At 40.7% G+C, this 20,788-nt stretch overlaps 1 protein-coding gene across 2 annotated transcripts in view; it reads left to right on the forward strand.

Moving 5' to 3' along the window:
- The window catches only part of GALNT7 (polypeptide N-acetylgalactosaminyltransferase 7), a 73,748-nt gene that overhangs the window by 34,229 nt on the left and 18,731 nt on the right, over positions 1–20,788 (forward strand). For both annotated transcript variants that reach the window (XM_065694507.1, XM_065694500.1), the window contains exon 3: positions 15,884–16,050. In XM_065694507.1, the coding sequence (XP_065550579.1) occupies positions 15,884–16,050 (167 nt within the window). The remainder of the gene's footprint in view (positions 1–15,883; positions 16,051–20,788) is intronic.

A 20,788-nucleotide genomic window follows, 5' to 3' on the forward strand; every position in this document is an offset into this window, starting at 1 on the left:
AAGCATCAAAATTGTTAAATGTCACCCTAAGCCGTTGGGTCTGCTCAGTGAAGTATGCCAAATGCCTTCCCAAGCAGTGCTAGCAGGAGTGAAATAGTGCTGCAAGAACTTTCTTTTCTTGGCTTGAAAGCCACGTAGCCCTGGGGCTTGTCCCTGCTGGAGGGGGAAGAGGGAAGAAATGCTAATAAAGGGGGATTCAGTTCTGTTTATATTTGACTTTGGAGTCGGATGCCTTGCCAAGTTGATTTGTCAGCTGTCTTATTGATTCAATAGGAACTTTGCTGATGATTCTGGGCAGTCTCAGCTCCCACAAAAAGCCTTAACTCTTGCTGCACCCTGCAGAGAGGAATGACGTTGGATGGTGTGTTGAAGTTGCTTGTCAGGTACTTCAGAATATTTCTGTTTTGCCAGCACTGCATACTGTTGCCTTGTGGATTTTAGCTGGCCTGTTTTGAGGCTGAAGCCAAGCACTTCTGTTGCCATATGGCAAGTCATAGGCCTGGTTAAACAAAATCAGTAATCTATGGGGATACATAAAAGCCAGTGTACAAAATTTCAAAGATGGTATCATCTCACTGCAGCCTTTGAGCGCTCTGCAGGAGAGCCAGGGGAGCTATAAACTGGATTAAGGTGGAGCAATATCTGTTTCCCACCAAATTTCTAGTTGCAGAGAAGTAGAGCCAGCTTAGCAGGCCCTGGCCAAAACCTCTGTACAGTTGCAGAAAGAAAACTTTTTCTTAAAACTTTGTGTGTTTTACCAGTTTCAGATCTTTTTTTATTATCTTGATAGGTGATAGCCTTTTACTTTTCAGAGCAGTCATTTATATTTTATATTGAATTTTACATGTACCTGCCTCCAACCAAACCTGCGATAAAACTAATTTTAGCCTCAGGGAAGAAGGATATTAATTAGATTGCTCTCTGGATTTTATTTATTTTTTTTTGTGATCAGAAGTCTGTACAGAGGTAGAGCTGGTGTGAAAAAAAGAGTGATAAAGTTTCTGGATGGTCATGGATTCAGGATAAACACATCATGTCACGGAAATAAAAAATGGACCTAGGTTTGAGGGTGAATGCTGTCAGGTAACAAGGTGTGTCCTCTCAAAATCAGAACCGAAGAGAATTGCTGCTAGGGAGAACAAGAACTGAGCTGTTTTTCCAGCATAATGAGCCACTTGTGCAGAGTATTTTAAAATAAAATGCAATTTATAGGTCTCTGGGTCTGACTAGATATCATTTTTCATTACAGTCTTGTCTCTAGCTCTGCCAGGAGCACATGCTTGGGAGAAAACATACAAAAAGGAACTAAGCTTCACTCCTGGCAATCAGTGAGCTGGGACACTTGAGCCAAAAATCGCAACAGGACTGTCATGATTCATAGACCTTTTTCTGTGCACAGACTTGTCTTTTAAATGCTTTTCTACTCTTGGAATTAATGACACCCTGAGTCAGTGACTCTTTCCAGGCTGAAGAACATGGTGTTTGTCTAGCCTGTCCTCCTGGATGCTGTCATGTACCTCTGCCACCCTGTGATATCGTAATATCAGAGAAAACTACTTCAAGACACTATATAAATGTTTTGTGTTGCTTCCTTATTATTCCCACCACTCTATTTGTAATTTCTTTAACTCTGGGCTAAAATGCTCAAAAAGTTATTCACGTTTCACTTTTTTTTTTTTTTTTTTTAGTAGTAGTGCCGAGTTTCAGGTCTATCACTGACTGCACACACTAAGAGTGGTTTAACACTCCATATACAGTCATTTGCACTTACAGGGAGCTTTCCTGCCAGCTCATTTCCTCGGTAGTGTCCTTGAATTATTCTGCAGCTGTTTATAGTCATTCTAATTGCAGTTGCCAAGAATTTTTTCTATTATTCAGTAATAACCTGGAAGAGGAGGTGGACAGCTTGGCTCCCAGCACAGACACTTAAGGCTACTATAGTCCCAGACTTCCTCAAAAAATTGGAATGAATACACAGTTTTTACACTGTAAAATACTCTATTAATGGGCTCACCTGTGTCTGCATAGTTTCTGATTTCCTCAAAAGATGGTGTGTTTCTGTGGCACGGCTTTCTTCCACAGAAGCTGTGTCTATGGTTTGCTAATTTTCTTATTTATGGCTAGCTTCTTTTCAACACAAAAGTCAGACTTAGTGTTGCAATTCTTTACCTCCTCACTGCCCTTTTATAAAAATTGGTGTCATGTTTTCCTCCTTTTGTTTGTCTGATAACAAGGCTGGTGTCAGCAATGTTTATATAATGCAAGACTTTGTCAATTTAGGTTGCATTCATTTGGAAATAATAGGTTTATAAAAAAAAAAAAACAGGCTATTCATGGCACAAAAATCCAGCAGAACCTATCATACAGATACCTCTGATTTTCTACATTGCTCTGAACAGGGCTGAACCTATCTGAGCCTGGCTGGACAAGTCTAAAATGAGCTGAACTGGGCTAAACTTGTCTGAATTCGGATAAACTTGTCTGGACTGGACTAAATGGACTGGCCTTAAGTGGGCTAAAGTGGGCTGGACTGGGCTGACTTGGGCTAAACTGGGCTGGACTGGACTGAGCCAAACAGGGCTAAACTGGGCTGAACTGTTGTTGGCTGGGCTTAGTTGGGCTGGACTGGGCTCAACAGGTCTGAAGCGGTCTAAAATGTGATGGACTGGACTAAACTCTTCCTGGCTGGGCTTAATTGCACTAAACTGGGCTAAACTGGGCTGGACTGGACTGAATTGGGCCCAGCTAGGCTTAACTGGGCTAAACGAGTCTGGGCTGAAGTGGGCCAAACTGCGCTAAACTGTGCTAAATTGGTCTGGAGAAGTCTGAATTGGGCTAACTGGGCTGAACGGGGTTAGGCTGTGCTGGGCTAAACTGGGCAGAGCTGGGCTGGACTAAATGGTCTGGACAGGGCTAAACTGGGTTGAATTGGTCTAAAGTGGCCTGGGCTTGGCTAAACTGGGATGTACTGTGCTAAAGTTGGCTGTGCTGGGCTAAAGCACGCTAAAGGGGCTGGGATGAACTGGAATGGGCTGGACAGGACTAAACTGGGCTGGGCTGGGCTGAACTGGGATAAAGCGTCTGAAGTGAGATGAAGTGGGCTGTGCTGGTGTGCACTGGGCTAAACTGGTCTGGGCTGGGCTTAATTGCACTGGACTGGGCTAAACTGAGCAGGACGGGTCTGAATTGGGCTTAACTGGGCTAAACGAGGCTGGAGTGGGCTAAACTGGGCTGAAATTGGCCAAAGTGGGCTAAACTGTGCTAAATTGGTCTGGAGAGGTCTGTATTGGGCTAACTGGACTGAACTGGGCTAGGCTGTGCTAGGCTAAACTGGGCAGAACTGGGCTGGGCTAAATTGGTCTGTATAGGGCTAAACTAGGCTGGGTTGGGCTAAACTGGGATGTACTGTGCTAAATTGGCTGTGCTGGGCTAAAGCTGGCTAAACAGGCTGGAATGGGCTGGACAGGGCTAAACTGGGCTGGGCTGAACTGGGATAAAGCGTCTGAAGTGACATAAAGTGGGCTGTACTGGTGTGCATTGGGCTAAACTGGTCTGATCTGGGCTAAGCTGGTCTAAACTAGGCTGGGCAGGAGTAAAATAGCCTGGACTGTTCTGAGCTGGGCTGGACCAATCTAAACTGGGCTGGGCTACACTGGGCTGAGTCAAACTGGGCCAAGTCAAACTGGGCTGAACAGTTCTTGGCTGGGCTTAGTTGGGCTGGATTGGGCTAAACTGGGCTGGACTGGTCTGAATTGGGCCAAACTAGGCTTAACTGGGCTAAACGAGGCTGAGCTAAACTGGTCTGGACAGTTCTAAACTGGGCTGAAGTGGGCCAAACTGGGCTAAACTTGTCCAATCTGTGCTGTTTTGGGGTATATTGGTCTAAACTGGACTTAACTGGGGTGAACTGTCTAAATTTGGCTGAACTGAGGTAAGCCAGTCTGAACTGGGCTAAGGTAGGCTGGACTGGTCTGAACTGGGCTTGAACTTGTCTGAACTGGGGTAAACTGGGCTATGCTAAACTGGTCTGAACTGTGCTAAGTGGTGCTGTCCTTGGCTGGGCTAAACTGGGTTTTCCCAGATGTCAGGAGAATATCCTTTGAAACTCACATTTGCAGGAACTGAATTCCCTTGTTCTGCAATTCCAAAATTAAAGAGCCCCCCATCATCCAAAGCCTGAATTCCATTAAATACAAAATCCTCTCCCAGGAATGCTGCTGCGATGGTTCTGGGATTTGCTAAGAGGAGCGCGCGGCTCTGCTGGGTGCAGGTACACAGTAGCCAGGGCATGGGCTCCTCTTGCCGTTGGAGACCGTGACACTGAGCGGCAGCAGGGAGCACAAGTGGCTCCAGCAGGAGGGATTGGAAGGGGGATGCTGTCCCCGCTGTACCCCGCTGGGACACCCCACATCCCGCTGCTGGGCTGCCCCAGAACCCTCGGTGTGCCGCTGCTTCGGTTCTCCCTCCGTGTGGAGCCAACCCGTGCCCAGCCGAGCCGTGCAGAGCCATGCTGAAAAAATTCTGTCCCTGCCCATGGCAGGGGGGTTGGAACCTGATGATCTTAAGGTTCTTTCCAACCCTAACTATTCTATGATTCTATTTACAAAGTCACTAAGTTTTAGGTAGCTGAAGAGAGAAGTATCACTGTGTGCTTGCCCTGTTTTTGTTCTCTTCCCTGAGTGTCTGGCATTGGTCACTGCTAAGAGTTCAACGGAAATACTTAATTTAGCTTTCCTGCTTCTGAAGTGGTCTCTTTTCATTTTGATCATCTATCAGCCCAACAGACTTTCTGGCAGGCATCCTATTTGTGGTGTTCAAAAAAAAGTATTTCAATAGCAGCTTTTATACTTCAGAAAGATATTTCTCAACCTTTTTTGGGTTTTGTTTTTTTTTCCTTTTTAATCTATCTTCTTATTTACATTCTGTTTTTCCTAAATTGGTGCTCATTTCGATTTTCCTTTTTTGGATGCCACCCTGCTCTTTTAAAGAATGTCTGTCTAAAAACATCTGGTTTTTAATCATGCTGACTTTCCCTAGTTCCTGTTGAGGCTTTTTTTTTTATGATTAACGATAAAAACTCTCAGCCTCTTAATATGGTACCTTTGAAAAAGCTCCAGGCAACCTGAAGGCATTTTACCCTTAGCTTATCTTTTCAATAAGCCCAACTTACTTCTTTGTAGTTCCCCTTTTCAAAAGGAGGTGTTGCTGGGCCACCTCTTTTGGCATTAGAACTTCAGTGTGTTGTGGCCACAACTAGAGCGTGGTTCTGACACAGGTGTCCTCAGATGAGCTCCACATTGTGCTGAGGACTCAATGTGCTGCTTCTCTTGTGGGTTCTCTGATGTACTGCCCTCTGTGGAAACTCCAGTTAGTGATGCCTGAAACGGTAATGTCTGGAGCAGTATTTCTGTACTCCTCCTAGGTAGCCAATCCATGCATCTACCTTCCCCGCTCTTCATTTTTGCACTGGAGCTCCATCAGAAGGTCTTAGTACAGCCAAGTGGGTTTTCTGCCACACCTGTTTGACTTACTGCATGTGGGAATGGACTGTTACTGTGTTTTGGAGAGGTTGTTCTCAAAACAGGCCTTCTATGGCCAAGTTGTGACACTTGAAATAATGGCAGTTCTTGGGAAACATTTAAATAATGGTTTCTCTATGAAAGAGTCAAAAAGGGAATGAAAACTGCTTGAAGGACAAAACCACTAATGATTGCCAGTGTGAGCCTCTAACAAGATGCTTTCTGGTTGTTCCAAAGAATCTCTATTCAGTATTTCTAAATATTATGTATCTACAATACCGTAGTTGCACTAGTCTCTTTGTAGTTTCTTTTATCTCAAAAACACTGAGAAGCAATGCAGGTGTTCCTTTATGAAGCTAGTGAAACATTTCAATCCACATCTGGCATTTCCATTGATATATTTTGCTGGGTTTGGGTCACATTTATTGCACTTTTTATTGAAGTTTAAAACAAGAAGTGTACTGTAAGTGGTGCTCTGTGAAACTCCCTGTTTGTCCTGTTAACTAAGTTACATTGCACCCCTTCAGCCAGGGATGTTCATACTGTTGATTACATTTCATACCAGGGTAATTAACTGTGCTGGCTGTAGAAGGGCTCGGTGCTCAGTGTGCTTGGCTCAGGTTTGATACGCTGGTTTTATCCAATCCATGGGTGACTTGCTTACGAATTATTCTTACTGACCCAGAGGGTATTCGTCTCATGACTGTTCTTAAGACAGGGTTTTTTTGACAGCTTCTTTTGACAAATGTTGGAGGAATTTCATTCTGAGTAGTTTGACTGGGAGCGGAAGCATCGTGACTCTGTGAATGTTTATGGCATGAGACAAGTTAAACTCTTACTGGATATTTTTTTTTGTTTTCGGTATGACAATACTGAAACACTGCTCGCCAGCATGAGCCAACATTTCGGCTGTATCACCCACACACATCTGTCAGTCTGATCACGGCAAAATAAATATTTTTAAGTGTGTTTTCCTTCCGTGGCTTATCTAGTTTGACTTTTTCTTTTTAATAACATTACTGCTTTTACAGGGAATGTCCCCTGGGCCACACAAATTCATCCTTGAATAGTTGGATTTGTCGCCATAGGTCACCTTTTTACTTCAAACAGAACAACTGGCTACAAGCTTTTGTTGAAAAACCTGGAAAAGTAACTGTTCCTTGCTTGAATATGATGCTCCTTGTGTACAGAAATGTATTTTTGGACAACTGTTTTTGCAGCTCATGGGATCTTATAAAATAAATTGCAAGGAAATAAGAATTGGTTTGGTTTTAAAAATTGTAGTTTTGAAGGGCCATTATTATTATTATTAATTATTATTATTATTTTTAGTAGAAGCAGTGGAGGGAACTCTTGCCAAAAATAAAGACTTCCAAGAATACACACATGCAAAGCTGTGTGTTAGTAAAGCAGAGAGATGTTACTAAGGATATTTTGCTATTGTCGTTTGATGGTGACAGCTTGAACCCTTTAGTCAGTTCGAATGCTATAAAAAAAAAAAAATCAAGTTATATAGAAAATTTCTGGTGCTGGAGTTGAAAATATACTGAAATCTCTAGTCGTATGCAATTACTCTGGGTATGAAATAAGGCAGATAAATCTTGGCTGCTCATTAAAAATGGATGGTCTTTTTACAATGGGCAAATGACATGAATTTAATATGTCCTCTTACAGTAAGTAGTTAGTTCTCCAGTCAGTCTTGTCATAGCTAAGGAGGTTGAATAGCAAAGCTCTGGAGTGGACCCTGCTTTCTTCAGGAATGTCATTAGTTCCTTAATTATAGCACTGTGCAAATTACATATTTGATACTGGTATATGAAGTATATTTCAGTAAATACCGTTGGTATCTATGTCACTGGCAATGGAACATTAGGGACCTGGTTTCATTTCACAAGGTACCTTGGGAAAACAGTCTATTCAAGTGCCACATAATACACTGGAACTCTTCGGTAACCAAGAAAACTAATTTTATGGTACACACATAAATCTTTGTGTGCCTGAGTTGAGAGCTGGGCTTGAGATTCAGGTGAATTATAGCGGTCACACTAAATCAGGAAAGCTAGCTTTCCACTGCAGGTTATCGGCTGCCTGACTGCTGGCAAGGCTCCTGGAGGAAAAAAGTGTGTTTAAAATATAATTAGCCACATATTGTCAGAGCGTCTCCTTGTGGTCAGGAAGGATTTGAATTCCAGGCATTGACCTTAAAGCAAAACCAGGCATTTTCTGTTAGTGTTTCGGGGCCCAGCATCGAAAACTACAGTGAAGATGGATCCTGTGTCTTTTTAGCTTTGGCTGCTAGCATTTCAAATTATAAGTTTCAACAGAGAAATGTTTCACCAGAGAAATGTTTCACCCAGAAAGTACAAGGAAGTTGATAGACAGACCAGGTGTATTAAGTGCAGTTGTATTTTCTTACCTGTGTGTGCACATCTGAAATGAGAGGATCATGCTCTAATCAGGGCCTCTTACTCAATAGAAATGTATAGTGCAGCACCTGGAGTATGTTTAAAATCTGCCTTAAACCTTGACTTGGTAGTAGAAGGCAGAGATAAGCCTGAGAGGTTTCCTGCCACTGTTCCCGTAACCCTCTGTCTGCTGTCTTGTGTCATAGAAATGTCGGGGCAAATGGAGGAAGCATTCTGTTAAACGAGTTGTAATCTGAATGTGAAACAAAAAAAAATCAAATGAACTTACAAGTGCTCTGTTTTGTTCCTGTTAACCAGAACTTAGAGTGAGAGAGCATTTAAATAAACTTGCATGATGTAAGTTATAATTCAGACCAGCTGAGCATGGGCAGGAGATTCAAGGTTTAATATCTGATGAGCAAGGCATGGTGGAAAGAAAGCATTTCTGTGGGACTGATCCCATTGCCCTAAGCTTCCTTCTAGCCTTTCATTTACAGTATTGGATAAAACCAGACAGTGTTTGATAAATGCAAAATTATGCACAAAGTGGACTCTTTTGAGCTTTACATAAGCTACAGTCTGCTGCATTTGGCAATTCTCATAATTTCTCCATTGAGGTGGGAACTAGTTATGGCTTGATGTGCTTGCTTTTACCAGTGTTCTCTGAGGACACTGCGCTAGCCCCTTCAGAGGGGAGAGAGAGTGCATCACAGCAAGCTGCTGTCATGCAGCTAGCTCGCAGCAGTGTCCTACATTGGTGACAAGTGATCCACTTGCACCATCTCCTCCCTGCAGGAGTGCCTGGTGTGTCACGGTGCTGCAGAAGGGCTGGAGATGCACTGGGAGGTACTGCACCACTTTAAACCAAAACAGGAAGGAAGAGGGCTTTGACTCCATCTCTCTAGAATGAGGGTTTCCCTTCCCTAAGGAAGCTGCCCCAGCTCTCCTGCCCTGTGGTGTTTATTGCTTCAACTTTTTTAGTGTTGGGCAAGTGATACCATGGGCAAGAATTCTGTGATTAAAACTGGAAGAGCAAAGCCTATTCCTTTAACTTTCCCATCAGCCCTAATGTTGGATCCCTGTATAAGCCTTGCCCTGAATTTGGATGATGGCACTTTCGGATGTATGACAGGAGATGTAGCTTATGCTTCCAGGTGCTTTAATAACTAGATGTATTGCAGGCTGCTTCAGGATTGGAAATAGACAATGCTTGTAGCTAATGTAAAAGTAGCTGAATACTATGTTTCAGTGTAGGTTTAAGCTGGTAGGTTGTGTGTAGTAGAGGTTCTGCTGCTGTTTGCTGAAGGGGAAAAATATATAAATTCCTCAGCTGATCAAACTGTCTTTGGATATTCAGTGCACTTCTCTTCCAGAAACCCTGTTTTGTAAGCTGGCTACTATAACCTTATATTGATATTGATGGTGCATAAAAGTACCCTGTAAGTCTTCATAGGTAACAAATCTAGTATTAACATTAGATTCACTTGGTTATATCTTAACAAAGAAATGCCCAGTTCTGTAGTCTGTTTCTTTCTACTCTAGACTTAGGCAACAATCCCTCTAACTTGCAGACATGAAGCAGCCGGTCTCAGCCAGAACCTTCATGATGAGATGAGCACATTGTTGGTGCCTTGTGAAAGAACCTCTCATCCATCTTCCTAAGGGGTAGATGCAGTTTGCTGCAGTAGTCATAATAAATTGATGATTTAAAATAATAAGCAGCCCTGAATTCAGTATTAAAGGGTATAAACAGTATGCTGTCTGCTGAATCATAGAATCATAGAATAGTTAGGGTTGGAAAGGACCTCAAGATCATCTAGTTCCAACCTGTCTCTTTGTCAGAGCTTGCTGGAAAAGGGAACTGCAAATGAAAACAGAGCTCCTAACTTCTGGGGCTCTGCTACTGCTAGACCCTCTCAAAGAGTGCATAATGCATATATTATAAAGCAATTACCAATAGGTGCTAATTGATAACACTATAAATCTCATAGCATTTTAAACATGAAATAAAATACTAATTAAAATTGTGAACAGTTTTATACTAATGGAGAAGAGAAGTTCCGTTTAATGTTAGTTACAATTTCAGGATAAATGCTAATTTAAGACCTTCAGCTTTGTATTGATTCAGGGCTCTCAGCTTGAAATGGCTGGCTGGAGCTTTTTGGGAGTTGGCTGCTAGAGCTGCTACAGGAATGCACTATCATCTGCCCGCTACCTGTGGAATCTGTGCTGCTACATTTTGGTCCAAGCACAGAGGTACAGTGCTTTAAAATCCAGAGAGGGGACTGGTGTGCCTTTGGTAAGTGAAGGTGCTAGTCTGATAGTTTGTTAAAGAAAATTGGTTTCCCACAGCAGAGTCTCAGATGTCAGATTCTTAAAAAATGGTATAATAATTGACTGCTGCAGGAATAGGCACAGCTTGTAGCTGGTGCCTTCAGCAAGGGACCCAGAACACAGACATTCCCAGGGTTTATACCCTTACATTCTATGCACCTGACCAGTTAACATTGTTCATGGGCCTTGCACATGCCTCTTGGCTTTGGTCTGGGATCTCCTTGCCTGTCATTGGGTTCTTTTGGGGTGGTAAATTCCTTCTTATCTCTCCAGTTGTTGCCCTTACTAAGGATGTATCTGCTTTATCTTCTAATTTGCATTGGCCTCAAGACTTCCATTTACATTACTAAGCAGAAGCAGTTTTGGCCTAAGGCTCCAGCAACTTTTGGTACCCATGCTAAGCAACTACTCATGCTAAGCAAGACCACCCAGTCAGAACAACTTGGTTAAAGAATTCAGCTAACTAAACTTAATTCACAAGTTGACTTGATGAAGATTGTATCAGGTTATAGAGCTGGTTGCATGTATTACTTTCCTCCGATCTTGGATGCTGGTATAACTAGGGAAGGTAGGAATTCAGGATGACATGGGAAGCACTTTTGTTGGCTCAAGATCTCAGACTGCCCTCTAAGTATCTATCTTGACTGGGGCTCACCCTTAAATTGCTGTCAAGGTTCACTTCTTGCATTTTTGCTTGATGGCTGAATTACTCTTCCAGGAAAAGCAGCTTCGAGCCTGTGCTTTTGTTACCTTGAGGAAATTAGAGCATATATCTGCAACCTTACATTCTGCTCATTAACAACTGTTAGTGGTTGCTAACAGGGAGGCTGTAGGGTCATCCAGTCCTTGGAGCATGTACCCGTGATCACATTTGTGGGGCCTTTGGACATCAGTAAGAGCAAGCTAATAAAGAGAGTACAGAGCAGGGGAGGAAGCTAGAGGCTGAAACATATTTAAATCCTTTTTATCACCAACCCTTTTGTACTTTGAATCTGCCCATGACAATTTTCAGTAGCTTGCAGCTTTTTCCTGGATATCCATACCTACTTGACCCTAGTTTTTAAAACTGAAGCATGAGGCTGGAAATCGAGGCTTTTTATTTTCCTCTTCTGGTGCCTAAAATTTACAGGGAAGCTGGTACTGTAAAATTCGGCTTTAAACACAAGGAAAACGCTTTTACGGTCTCTTGGTATTTGCTTTGCCAACCACTGGATGTCAGTGCTGCTCCACTGAAGAAAGGCTCTTCCCTGCTTCCTTTTCTGTGGATGTGAAGGAAACGATAGTGGAGGCTCTGGATTTTTGTCGCTGAAATACTTGAGCAACATTCACATTTCTTTGGAAAAATTGATTCAGAGATTAAAATATTTATTCACTGCACATATCTAAAACTACAGTGTCTCAGACCTCTACTTCTCAGTGCAGGATGAGAGGCAAGGTTGTGCATAGGAGTTGCTGCAGTCTATTGGAGCTTATGGGCTTGGTGAGTCAGTCTGGGGACTGTCCAATAAGTGAAATAAAGCCTTTGGAAAAAGCCTAAAAGTATGATCTTACTGCAGGTATAAATGTAGTGCTTTTATGGCTTGCAAATGGCACATTTAGCAACACATGATTTTTCAAGTTTAAAAAGTAAAACGTGCTGACAGATTTGAAGAGATTAAGTTGGATATGTAGCAAAAAGCCTGTCTAGACCTCTGGTTTTGTTTTTAAAATGTATTAAATACAGATCAAAAAATGCTTATAAATTGCACTCAGATGGGTTATTCAGTTCAGGCTTTTGTAAGACGTTTGGCTTTTTAAAATTACTTACTGTCTTTCATTTTTATGCTTTGCATTCTTTTGCTCCTAAGTATGACTAAACTACACTGCAGGAAGTGGAAGAAATAAGCAACCAAAAGCTTTGAGGTTTCTTGCAGTGTTTGCTTTGTTTCTGTTGTTGAAGGCAGTCTGAAATGTGGTTGCTGCCTTTTTAGTTGAAGAGCAGAATGATTTTCTAGCTAAACCGCTGAAGTTACAGGTCAGCAGCAGAGTGCAACCTGCACCAGATACCACCTTCTGCTTTGAGGCAAAAGGTGCTATTAATTTCCACTACTTTTTACCTGGAGCTCTTGAATGGCGTTCAGCTGGCATGCTGGCTTTGAATATTTAACACCCCATTTTCCAGCATTATAACATAACTGTATCATCAAAATTATTCCAGGTGAATATATGTGTAAGGCAACACAGTTATTAGTCTGTTATTAAACATATAATGGAAAACCTCTCTTTTACACGGCTGACTTAGCACACCTAGGTAGCATATCTATTTTATCTCTGCAGATGGCTAAATTGTCAATACCTTAAATGCTTGTGCTACCAATGGAAGTACTGCAATCTGTAATCAGCTGAAATCTTTTGAGAGGGATCTGTAGAAGGCAGGCATCAGTGGCCTGAACTGTGCATTTTAAACAGTCAGTCTAGCGCTTGTATATTTATGGCTTATAAATATGATTGACTACTTCAGACACAGAAACAATCGAGCTGGAGAATTTTAGTCAGCAAACTGTACTTGCAGCCATCGTGCTGTTTCAGAGACTGCTTACAGCATGCCTAAGAGAAGAAATACCTTATTATATTGGACTTAGTTATAGACTATTTTGATTCTGTAATTTTCTTTTCCTACAAAACCGAAATTAATAGTATGTTTCTACCAATTAGTTTCTTTTTTTGGGAGAGGGGGAAGGGGTGTGAAATATATGTTAATGCTGTTCCCTGGCAATAAGTGAAATACTCCTATAAATCTGTTATAGGAGTTCTTTCCACATTAAATTTAATTTAACTTCAACAGTTCTGGTGATTTCTGATGATTAAGATTTTTTTTTTTTTTTTTTCCAAACATGGCTATGTTTCTGTGCATTTGAGGTTTTTATTGTCTATAGAGAAATATAACTATGGAAGTCTATGCACCCATAAGTTTAAAATGTTTCATTTGTCAAGAATATTTTCTTAGTACAAGAAAGTATTGAAAATTCAGATTTTCTCTAGTAGAGTTTTCTTGCTGAAAGATTAAAAAAGGAAGCCTTTTGCCCACTGAAATAAAAAACTTCTGTGTCTCTGGGTTTGGTGATAGGAGTTCTATTATCATAGGTAGGAAAGAGGCTAGTGATAAGGTAGGGAAAATTCCAGGTGAGGAAATATTTGAACTGGTTGTAATTAGGAAGACTGTGACAGTCTCATTTAGGGATGCAGTTAAGGAAATGGACATTACAATTGCAAATTAAATGCATTGTTGATAAATGTGATTAATGAATATTGGAAAGTGTGGACTGAATCACTTATATTGCTTGTTTCTAAATAATCCTGTAATCCCTCAGGAAAAAAGACTTGACCCCAGGTCTACAGTGAAGTTAAAATTCATCATATTTTAAATGGATGAAGAAGTGCTTTTCATGGCACACCAAGCTGGAACACACCAATACTGATGCTTAAGTTGAAAGGATTTAGTAGGAATGAACATAGGCAATAACTACATTTCCTATGTTACTCTTTCTGACACTGGCACTGACACTAATCTTGCACATTCAGTTTATGCAATTGTGATCTGACTGCTGGAAACATGTATATTATAGCCAGATACATGGTTGATTGAACCTGTTACTTGAATGTCCATTCATGCATTTGATGAGTTAAAAACATAGAATCATAGAATAGTTAGGGTTGGAAAGGACCTTAAGATCATCTAGGTCCAACCCCCCTGCCATTGGCAGGGACAACTCCCACTAAACCATGTCACCCACCAAAGGCTCTGCTCAACCTGGCCTTGAACACCGCCAGGGATGAAGCATTCACAGCTTCCCCAGGCAACCCATTCCAGTGCCTCACCACCCTCACAGTAAAGAACTTTTTCTTATATCCAATCTGAACTTCCCCTGTTTAAGTTTTAACCCATTACCCCTTGTCCTGTCACTACAGTCCCTGATGAAGAGTCCCTCCCCGGCATCCTTTTAGGCCCCCTTCAGATACTGGAAGGCTGCTATGAGGTCCCCACGCAGCCTTCTCTTCTCCAGGTTGACAGCCCCAACTTCCTCAGCCTGTCTTCATACAGGAGGTGCTCCAGTCCCCTGATCATCCTCGTGGCCCTCCTCTGCACTTGTTCCAACAATTCCATGTCCTTTTTATGTTGAGGACACCAGAACTGCACACAATACTCCAGGTGAGGTCTCACGAGAGCAGAGTAGAGGGGCAGGATCACCTCCTTCGACCTGCTGGTCACGCTCCTTTTGATGCAGTCCAGGATACGGTTGGCTTTCTGGGCTGCAAGTGCACACTGCCGGCTCGTGTTCATTTTCTCATCAGGGGATGACAGAAACTGTTTAGTTTGATCAAAATTTGTGTTAACAAATTTGTTAGCATTTATTGTCAAATTTTATATAGGCATTGCATTTTTAAATTATCTATAAATTCTTGGCCTCTTTCTAAAATTTGGCAGCCCTTCAGTATTCAGTTTCTCACTTTATTCCTTCGAGTTTTCTGCACTATTTTTGTTTGGTTTCTCACCTCTTTTTTTTTCCTTCTCTTTTCTTTCAGTGAAGGACACCATTGGAATTGGGTCAAGTCTGAAATTTTTTCCTTGACAGTCTATAACTTTTTTTAGCATTATTATTATTATTATTTTTATCTGTTTATAAGGAAAAAAAATACAATTACACAAATATGGCCAAAGTCCTTATCTTCTTATGTCTAGTAAACATGTGACTCTGCATTTTTACTTGGGGAATCAAAAGTAGGGGGTTTGGTAAGGTTGGGGTTATTTAAAGCTGCATTTGTTACACTTTAAAGTTTAAACATGAATAATAAATACTAAAAATCACATCTTTTCTGCCATGGGATTACATTTTTCCCACAAGAAACTATGTTTTTCTGAGTTTTTGCAAATGGAGAGAGCTTTTTGCAGTGTAGCTGACATGAGAATTTCATGTGCTGCTGCTGTACTTTCAGTAAGTTTACTTACTATGTTTAAATCTATTTTATTGTGAAAGGGTAAAAGTTAATGATTTTGCCTTGCTGCCACAGCAGTGTTTTTAACTTTGCTAATTTTGCTGATTCTGCATGTGGGCTGTATAAAGCAAACAGAAATACATTATAGACAATCCTCCTATTGGGTAAGTCTCATTTTAAGATGCTTAGGAAAAAACAGCATGTTATCTTCTGTGTTAAGCAGTAGGTGAGCCAAATGCACAGTCCATCCTAAATCATGATATCTCATGTTTTAAAGACAACCCTCATCTTGGCAACTGCAGATTGGGGCTTTCCTTCCACAGCTCTCTACTGGCCGCACGGAGTGGGGTGGTGGTGGGGATGTTTCCATGTGGTCCGTGCAATGCCAGTCACCTACAGGAAGTATGTAGCTGTTGAGGCAGGTGGTGTTGTTCACCAGCTCCATCCTACCTCTTTCAGGATGGGAAAAAGGCTCACCGGCTGGAAGAAAGTTGCTCTTTGGGCCTCATACCTCTGTGATGCATTTAAGCCTCATTACCTGCTATATCCTGTTTCTCTTCATGTTTGTCCACATGAAATCTTCACTGAAGAATTGTTAAGCAGTTCTGTAAATCACAATGTCAAAACTAACGAAATCAAATCTTTTTACAGATGCAAATACTGGCATTATGACGATAACCTGCTCACCTCCAGTGTTGTCATTGTCTTCCACAATGAAGGATGGTCCACACTCATGAGGACAGTCCACAGTGTCATTAAAAGAACACCCAGGAAATACTTGGCAGAAATCGTGCTGATTGATGATTTTAGCAACAAAGGTATATTTGGAATATTAATACACTACTTGTAGAAAAAGAAACTTTTTCTTTACATAGTTTTCTTTTGATTTATTACCTGCCATGGATTGAGTTGACTCTGCAAGAAAAGTTGCTTCTTCACAGTCCTTTCATTTTTCAATGAAGGGAAAGCACTTTTCCAACGAACTGCTTTCATAAAGGTGGCAATCCTTCATGTGTATTCAGCTGACTGAAATACAGGATTTGTGGAGGGCTGTCTACCACAGTTGTGGAGTAGTACATAGTAGAAAGCTGGGATAGCTAGTACCTCTCTTAGCTCTTGTGAAAACAAGTAGTTCAAGGTTATTGAAGGAGTTTGAGTTAAACCTGTTAGGCATAATTTCTTTATTCCATATAGGAATTCAGATTCCCTCTTGGTTTGTGTATTGCTATAATAAAAATACATCTAAGACTATTGAATTGTTCTGATCCATTTTCAATATCTTTTTAATTTTCAACATCCTATTCAGTTAAACATCATGTTAAGGTGTTTACTGTTTCTTACGGGGGCAGGGGCTTTTAAATGTGTTTTAATTTCTTCCTTTTAAACATTTTCAAAAGTCCAGAGATTTTCCTCCTCCTTAGTAATATACATTCTGGTCTTATTTTATAGCCAGGATGTACCTACATGACTTTGATTCTTACAAATGTAAACACGCACTGATTTTTTTTCCTTTAATAGTTATATCTTCAGCATTAATCAAGGCTGAATACAAAGAAGAACTGAAAGAGGTTTGCTAGAGATAGATAATTGATTAGATGAAGCCTGCCTGGTTTTAAACAAATTTAAAAACAGTGCACCAAAGCTGTACATTCTTCAAGATCTTATTGCAGCATAGTTCTTGAATAGAAGTTGACTGAGAAAAAGAGTAGATGCATAAATAAAAACATAACTTTGAGTATTCAGGATGACAGCCTCTTCTAGATGGTGATGACCATGGCTTTTAGGAGCACAGGCAAGTTTGAACTGGTCATCAGCACAGGATACGTTCCCTTTACCCTCCTCTTTGTTTTTATAATAGCTGAACTGGGTAGTGGCATGGAAAGCAGATGACTGTTCTGAAACCCTCTCTTTTATCAAGTGATCTTATCTTCTCCCAACTCCTGCCTCACAGGAGCTGTTTTCTGCGGGTATACGCACTGTAACTTTTATAACTGAACTCGTCACATATTTGAGGTCGCCTTTTATGAGTCTAAGTTGCTGTTAAAAGTAGTTATTGTCTGTTAATTTTTACATCATACCTGTAGATAAGTAGGTATCATTTTCTGTTTGTTTTTACAGGAGAGGAACAGTTACCTGTGTTGTAAACTTAACTACATCTGTCTTAGTCTAATAAAGATACTGAATGCTACATTATAGTCTCCTATATCCTTTAACAGCTGTTGGGAATTTGGCTTAGGTATACACGCACACTGTAAACCAAAAATGTCTTCTCTCCTAAGGGATATAATTTTAATAATTCGGTCAGCAGACATGTGCCGTGTTTTCCTTTTCAGCTGGGATCACAGCTTTCCTTCAGAGCCATTCAAGGGCTGAGTTAGCTGCATAACATAACTATGACACTGATGGTCTCTAGAAAATTACCAGACTTTTTACTCGTGATTGGACTCAGTACTTGGGTTTCACATGAGTTGTAGCTGACTCTGTGCTATGTATATGTAATTCATAGAATGAGTTTGTTTGGCATAACTTGTACTACAGTTTTTCCAATATATGACAATTGTTAAATAGAGGCAGGATTTTACAAGAAATTTGTTTTGAAATACAGAACTTTACTTATGCTTTCTGTTCATATATGAATGGTTAGCAGATACAGCTAGCCTGGACCTAACATCCAGCAGACCCTTGTTTCTCTATTTCCCACACTTCATTTTCCCAAGTAGCTTTCCTGAATCAGAAAATTCAGTGAAACAAGATCAAGATGCAGTTTTCTCATGTACGAGTGACTGGAAAACAAGCACGGACTGGAATGGCTCTGAACACCTTGCTGCAACTGTACTGTTTTACTATAATGGTTATTCAAAGTGCTTCAGGCTATTACTTGGTAAACATAATTAACTTAATTTCAATAATTCAGATTGCATTTTAGATGAAAAATGGCCAAGGGAATAGAATCTTGCTCCACTTCTTTCTCTACAGAGAGAAGCATGAGCTAGTAGAGGCTGCGAAGCGTGCCAAGCCTCCTGAAGAGGTCTCCAGTTGTTAGGAGAACTGCAAAACACAAACACTCTTAATCACACCAGAGCTGCTGGTGGCTTTTTGCCTTTCCAGCCGGAAGAAAAGCAGTGTTGACAGCACAGATACAGGATTTTCTCCTTCCCCACCTGCTTTCAGACTGCACACTTCATATCTGGCTTTCCAACCAGCAAAGAGCGTTTTGCACTCTTTGGGACTAGCATTGAGAGACACAGATGCTGAACTGAGTAGATGTTTGCTCACACTCAGTGTGACTGTCCTTATTTCTTAGCCACCTCCTTCTCCAGTCATACGAAATTAAAATGGAGCATAGCAATTGCAAACAATTCCAAAGCTGGCTCATAAAAAGCCTTGCTTGTCCTCCTTTATGAGAAATCCTCTTTCATCAGAAGGGAGTTACAGCTGCATAGAAGCTTATATATGTTGTGCCTGACAGGGACGAACAGTGCCAATGCTTGGAAAATGTCCTTTTCATTATAATTCTTTGTATAAAGTCAGTTGGGAGCAGTCTTTTTGCTAAACAACACTCTCTCTCCCTTCCTTAATCTCTTCTGCAAACAGCAGGGTTTGACAGTGGGTAACTGCGCAGAGAGATGTGCTGAGTTCTGCTGGGACATTTTCTCCTTTGAGAAGGCACAAAGGGAACAGTAACAAGAAGATGACACCAAGATAATTGAACGATTCTAGTTCTGATATTTTCAATGGAGACCTCTGTATTAACACTTGTTAGAGTCCAAGAAGTGTTGCAGCAGCTTCTATCAGTGTCAGTGTGACCACACTGCTGCTCATGGGGATTTTTTTTTTCCTCAGTTTTGCTTGTGTTTCTTGATCAAAACAGTTTATTTCACTGTGATTGCTAGCTGAGTAGAGGCTACAGTTGCTCTGGAAGGGCAATGTGAATTCACAACACCAGATATTCCAAAGCTCCCTACAATTGCAGTTGTACATATAGGTCGTCGACCACTACTTGTTATGTATTTAGACACCAGCTTGCTTGCTTTCTGAAGCATAGAGGTCAATATCTCAGCTGGTGAAGCTCACTTTTGTAGCCCATGCCACCTGTAAAGAGTGTCCGCAAGGTAAATGCCAGTGTTTCTAGTGGCATTTAAAGGCTTTGTCTACATTTTGCATTTACTTGTTTTTTCTTTATATTTCCCACTGATGCAGCCTCCCGTAATATAGCCAAAGGGGATGTAATGAGAATAGACAGATAACAGTGTTTTTATTAACTTGTTTAACAGTGTTGTAGTGGGGAAACTGAAGCATTGATCAGTGCTTTGCGTTAGCCAAGAGCCCCACATGAGTAGTATTACAGTGCAGGTGACTTGAGCAGCTGCTTTAGGACTTCTGATGATATTTTTCTACAAACTGACATCCATAAGTCAAGAGAAAGAAAGCTGCCTTCCTCCTCCCCCCTTCTTGTAATCTGCAGTGCCTGAGATCTTTTGGAGAAAGGACGTGGTTTAAAAAAAATCATAGATTCATGCTTTAATCATGTGCTGAGACATGAGAGAACCCCTGGAACAAGGGAAGACCAGAGCAGTGGTTATATTTTGAAAGGTGAAATATACATTTTTAAACAAAAAACAGAACGTTGTAAGGCTGTTGACAGATACCATAAATACATGTTCTAGGTGAGCAAAATTTAACACTGGCCAAACGGTATTTCTGACTGTAAAAGTATCAGGATTTTATACACTACTGTCATGCAGGCTTTGTAACACGGGAAGGAGGGAAAATTCACTTTTCCTGTGGGAAATAGCACTTGCTGCTAACCCTGGCACGGTTTCAGATAATGGACTGCAAAGTCCTGAGACTTGTACTGTAGAAAAGCTTTACACAACCAATATGACAGGTTTTTACAGCTCCCTGTGAGCCTTACATAGCTGAACATTTGATAACTAAAACATTTGGCTTCACAGGCAGGAGAGCTGGAAATAAAGTCAGGTTTTAAATCTTTAAAACATTCCTGACAGTCCTTCTGTAACACATACTTGGAATTTGCAGAATAAATAATGGTGTGGTATAAAGATTCTCTTAGTACCACTTTAGTATGACCTCATAACTCTGTTGATTTTATCCTATAAAAATTTATATCACAGCTATCGTACCGCATATTCTATATATATTACATGGCATGTTATTATATACAGCATATGTGATAAAATTGTTCTCTCTCTAGTTTGATATTTATGTATCCTGGATGGCTTCCTAACACACAAGGATTTACAAAAGAGATTGTAAATGCGTGTGGGAAATAAGAGTATATGTAAAACTTTCTGTTGAGAAAATTTATTCTTCTATAAAGGTGAAGAGGAGGGATAATAAGAGTGTTGAAAGATAGTGGTTTCAGAGGTTGTTCTTTGGTAGAGTTGCTGGATTTTCAAGTTTGGAAATATGCTTCTAAAAAATAGCATTTCCATTTCAATTATTTAAATGTTGGTTTTGTTTAATCTAGAATTTTTTAATACTGTCGACAAGAATATAAAACCTACTGACATGTAAGTTGCAGCAAGCTCCAGA

This window comes from Lathamus discolor, chromosome 1 (genome assembly GCF_037157495.1).
Source record: "Lathamus discolor isolate bLatDis1 chromosome 1, bLatDis1.hap1, whole genome shotgun sequence".
NCBI classification, from domain to species: domain Eukaryota; kingdom Metazoa; phylum Chordata; class Aves; order Psittaciformes; family Psittacidae; genus Lathamus; species Lathamus discolor.